At 34.4% G+C, this 5,090-nt stretch overlaps 1 protein-coding gene across 1 annotated transcript; it reads right to left on the bottom strand.

Moving 5' to 3' along the window:
• Positions 1-2,453: 2,453 nt before the first annotated feature.
• Positions 2,454-3,386, bottom strand: LOC116072366 (olfactory receptor 8B3-like). Its single transcript, XM_031343796.1, has one exon. It carries the CDS (start codon positions 3,384-3,386, stop codon positions 2,454-2,456), a length of 933 nt encoding a protein of 310 aa, XP_031199656.1.
• Positions 3,387-5,090: the final 1,704 nt, after the last annotated feature.

Below are 5,090 nucleotides of genomic sequence, written 5' to 3'. Positions count from 1 at the left end.
TACATATGTAACTTTGGGAATAGTGATATGTCTAACTAGGAAGAGTTAATCAAATTCTTCAGTACCATCATAACAAATAAATACATAAATACATAAATAAATGAATAAAGATCAATCACTAATGGAAAAGAACAACATGAAATGTTCATTTGACACCATGTTTGCAACTACTTAATCTGAAGCTCTTGTGAGAATGTATGAATTTTTAAATTTGTACTTCAAATTCCTACAGATAAGCTCTCTGCAATAGTGATTTATATTCCTATACAACACCTCTCTTTGTAATGAACATATTCTTACAAAACCTCCAATATCTGTTATAGTTTATATTCTCTCACAATCCCCCATCTTACAAACATTGGGAACAAGTCTCCTGAAGTTCACTCAATTTCTTCAGAAGTTTGTTTCTTTCCTGTGCATTTCTTTTTATTTTAAAGTCTTTTAAAGTACAGTTCTTATAGAAACAAATCACAATCACATAAAGCCTATATCTGACATAAAATTATATAGATGCAGTTTTACAAAGGCTAGGAGTTTACTCTACTAACTGAGCAGGTAATTATAATGATAGCTATACTAAAAAGAAATTAAAAAAAAAAAACTCTCTCACCAGTAGGCATGACACAAAAAAAAACAATTCTACTATAAGTTATTATGCAATTTATAATAGTGTTGTATATGTGTGTGTTTCTATAGTTTTTTCAATTTGCTGCTCTAAGATAATCAAGAACAATCATGAAGACAACAGTTCATAATCTGACTGTTACAAAGTCTGTAGGCAGGTGGTTTGAATTAAGTCAGGGTCTTTTTGTTGTCTATTCAAAACTGTTTCATTATATCACCTTTACAGTTTACTTACATATCTATTTTGTGTGTGTGTGTGTGTGTGTGTGTGTGTGTGTGTGTGTGTGTAATTGTGAGTGTGAGTGTGTGGGTATGTGTGTTCACACACATGCATGTACTTGGCTAATATTGCAGGCCACTGAGATTAAGGACCCACCTATCTGTAAATGTCCAGTGTGGTCATTAAAAATGCCTTCCTTCCATCACACTTTGGTTTTTGAGTGAAGAAGGTAAGGAGAGTTAATCAGGCTCTCAGTCTTACATGTAACCACTTTACTTACTGTGTTATCTTCCCAACCTCGTGTTTATTTTAAAGTGATTGATTAATAGGACAATACAGAATACTTTTTCCAGTGAATGAAGAACTTGATTTTTGAAATTTTGAAATATGCAGAATTATTTAGAAAAGCAAAAATGAAGGAAATTGTTAGTAACTTAAAATTCATTGGGAAATTTCTATTGACTTCCCATTGTGGCTTTTTGTGTGTAGAATTAATTTGAAGATTCATGTTTTAAAAGTCCAATATTAGAAACTGGTGAATCCTTCCACTTCGGCGGTTGTCATTTAAAAGGTTCTTTTCTGTGTCATTACAAGTTTCATTTGCAGGGGATAATATTCTTGGCTCATACTGATTATAACTAGATAAGTTACTAAGGATGATTTTCATAAAACAGATGTGCTACGGGTTTTACTTCCAATGACCTTGAGGAGGCATCAGAACCATCTTTAATAACACATAGATGGAAAGTCTCTGTTTCTAGTGTTGCCAAGTTATAGTGATGGTCCTGAGCTGAGAACATTAGTTTGGAAAGCTCTTACTTTATATCTTTCAGAGGTCTATTAAATAGAGTGCATAGATTAGTGTGATCACTATGCTTCCCAATTCTATAGCCTCACATGGATAAGGCTGTGTTTCACTACAGAATAAGTTTTCTGGAGTATTTCATCTGTCACTGTAAGTTTTACACCACATTCAGGATATATTCACTTGGTTTCATTATGAAAACTGTGTCATAACCCACTGGGTTGGGCATATTACAGGGCTAGACAATAAAAATGGAGCTGAAGATGTGGAGAATATGGAATACATTACTTATGGATATCTGCAATTATGCAGCCATATTATAAAACAGTCTGGTAGTAGAAAAAGTGAGTTACTATAGTGACTGGGAACACTGTCAAAGCAAATGACATATGGTCACCAAAGAAAGCAAATCAGGAATAGAAACAGACTATTTGACCCACAACTTTAAAAAAAGACAAATAATAACTACTATCCAAAGACATAGTTTTATTTATTATTTATGTAATATTTATTTGGACTTATTCCAACAACTAATACTTTTGAGAATGTAATACAATAATAATGAATGCGAGAACTTATTTACTTACTGATGGTCTCAAATTGCTGAAATAGTGAAGGATGATGGTTTTCCAGTGGTAGGGATCAAAGAAAACCTACTAAAAATGAAACAAGTTACAAAATCTCTTCTTCAAGTTAACACCCCCCAACACACACAATACAGTGAAGAATCTAGGAAAATATATGGACCAGTACACGATAACTTTTGGTGTAATAAGTAAAGGTAAAAAAGATACCAAATTCTGTTTAAATCTTTCTTTTGGTTATGGTTTTTTTCAGAGCAATTATAACATCTTTGTTCCTAAAGCTATAGATTAATGGATTCATCATGGGGACCACAATATTATAAAAGACAGAAGATATCTTCCCCTGGTCCAAAGACCCAGATGAGGAGGGTTTTAAATACATATATGCACATGATCCAAAGAATAGAGAAACTGCTGTTATGTGGGAGCTACATGTGCTAAAGGCTTTAGACATGCCTGCTGTGGACCTTATTTTGAGGATGCTTGAGAGGATGAAGCCATAAGAGGTAAAGATGATCACAGTGGGTACAATAATGTTTTTTCCTGCTACAATTAACACCTCTATCTCATTGACATAGGTGCTTGTGCAGGAGAGCTGCAGCAAAGGGAGGAGGTCACAGAAATAATGGTTGATTGTGTTTCCATCACAGAAGGTCAGTCTCAGGACACATCCAGTGTGGATCATGCCATCAGAAAACCCCATCAAATATGAAGCAAGCATAAGATAAGAACACACCTTAGGAGACATGACAATGTTATACAAGAGTGGATTGCAAATGGCCACATAACGATCATAGGCCATTGCTGTCAGCATGTAACACTCAGAAATGCCAAAAAAGCAAAAGAAGTAGAGCTGGGTCATACATCCCTCATAGGAAATAGCATTCTTCTCTAGTACAAAGTTCATCAGCATTTTGGGTGTACCAATTGAACAATAACAAAGGTCTATACAGGACAAGTTAAGGAGGAGAAAATACATGGGAGTGTGAAGGTGAGAATTCAGAACAATCAGCATGATCAAAGCCAAATTCCCCAAGGTAGTTATCATGTACATCACCAGAAAGATTAGGAACAGGGGTATCTGTAGATCAGGCTGGTTTGTTAACCCCATCAAGATGAACTCAGTGACCAAGGAAACATTTTCCAGGGCCATTCTTCTCTAAAAGAATCTGTAGGAAGAAAAAGGCAAAATTAGGAAACATAAAAGAACACACCACCAAAACTTCTATATTAGTGATGTATGTATTAAAAATATCTGAAAGTTATTAATTTGAAAAAAGTCACATTTCATGATGCCATGTTACTCAATGGCATAGTCTATCCCTTTAAACATGAAGTATATTTTAGAGCATTAACAACAATATATACAAGCTGACTATGGTACTTTTATACACAATCCAACTATTAGAAAAACTAAGGGAGAAGGGTGAAGAAGGTTGTGCCAAGTCAAATTGCCCTTGGTCTCTTTACTATTATTTCTTTGACTTTGACTGGAAAAGGTTAGAGTAAAGGTACTGAACTTCATCTAAATTTAACCCTTGTATAACATAAACAAAAGAACTTAATTGTACAAATAGTTAATGTAGTGTACTATGTCTATACTCTGGTAGTTTAAAAGGGACCAGCAAATGTTGATAGATTAACTTCTTGTACAATAAAACCAATGTTTGATTATGTATACTTCAAAATGCAAAAGGTTGGACTCGACAGTAAGTAGAGAACTCTATGTTGCTTCAATAGTGAATTGAAAGGATCACTTTTAATAATGTTTATAAGGTTTAGCTGAGTCTATCTCTCTGTCTCTGTCTGTCTATCTCCTGGCTTCTGACTATTGTCTTTTTCTCTGTCTTGGTCTGTTTCTGTCTATCTCAGTCTGTCTGTCTGTGTGACTCTTCCTCTCTCTGTGTCTCTTTCCCGAGTGTGTGTGTATGTGTGTGTGTGTGTGTGTGTGTGTGTGTGTACAAGCTCATGCATGTATTGTATTTTTCCATCATGTAATTCATAACAAAATCAGCAAATTGAAAAGAATCCACTTTGGTATACAGCTATTGTGAACCACCTTGCAAGTAATCATCTCCAATTGAATGATTTTTGTCAGGCAAATAGGGCCCACACTAATAAGTGCCATCCAAATAATAACCCTCAGAAGCTTCAGGTCAAGTTCTGTTGCTAGGATGCAGGTTCTTGACATCAGCTCTAGCATTCTTGATGTGCCTAGGATTCCTAGACTGTTAAAAATTCCTTTGAGTAGATTACCTTCATTTTCTGGTTTCTTATTGAAAGATCACTCTCCAGTTTAGTTACCAGCCCTCTCACAAGAAAAATTATAAATTCAGAAGTGAGCTCTATCTATTGAAAAGAACTTGTTGATTAAAACACCAAAAGCAACTCCTATTTTACTGACTCTATAGAAATCTTCCTCCCTGTTTTCAGGATATTTTCTAGTGAATTTTGGTTAAATTTTATGACTGTACAGATTTGAAAAGAAAGGAAGATCTTGGGTGCTGGGATTCAGCTCAATACAAAGCTTTTCTGAAAATATAATGAGCTCAATGCACAAAGTGGAAAATACTTTATGACCTCTATGTTACGTGTAATCTAAGAGTTTTGTCTGCAAACATAGATCATAGAATGTTGGTTACTGGAGCAAACAGAAGGGAAAAAATCAGAATTAAGGAGTAAATGGATGTTAAATGTCACTCTATAAAGTGATGAATAACATAAAAGTAATATAAATAAAAGAAATTGGTTTCAAAACCTACAAGGACTATATGCTAAAAAGAAATCTATTCAATTGGGAAAGATGCTTAGTCCTAGAGATCTACTGTTCAACATATTAACAGGAATGCCCCATTAT

Source organism: Mastomys coucha, unplaced genomic scaffold, assembly GCF_008632895.1.
Source record: "Mastomys coucha isolate ucsf_1 unplaced genomic scaffold, UCSF_Mcou_1 pScaffold23, whole genome shotgun sequence".
NCBI lineage: Eukaryota > Metazoa > Chordata > Mammalia > Rodentia > Muridae > Mastomys > Mastomys coucha.
The sequence above is the reverse complement of the archived record's forward strand: the minus strand, read 5'-3'. Positions and strand labels throughout refer to the sequence as shown.

Excerpts from the sequence above, each read along its gene's own strand:
- LOC116072366 (XM_031343796.1), bottom strand. The coding sequence starts at position 3,386 with ATGGCCCTGGAAAATGTTTCCTTGGTCACTGAGTTCATCTTGATGGGG.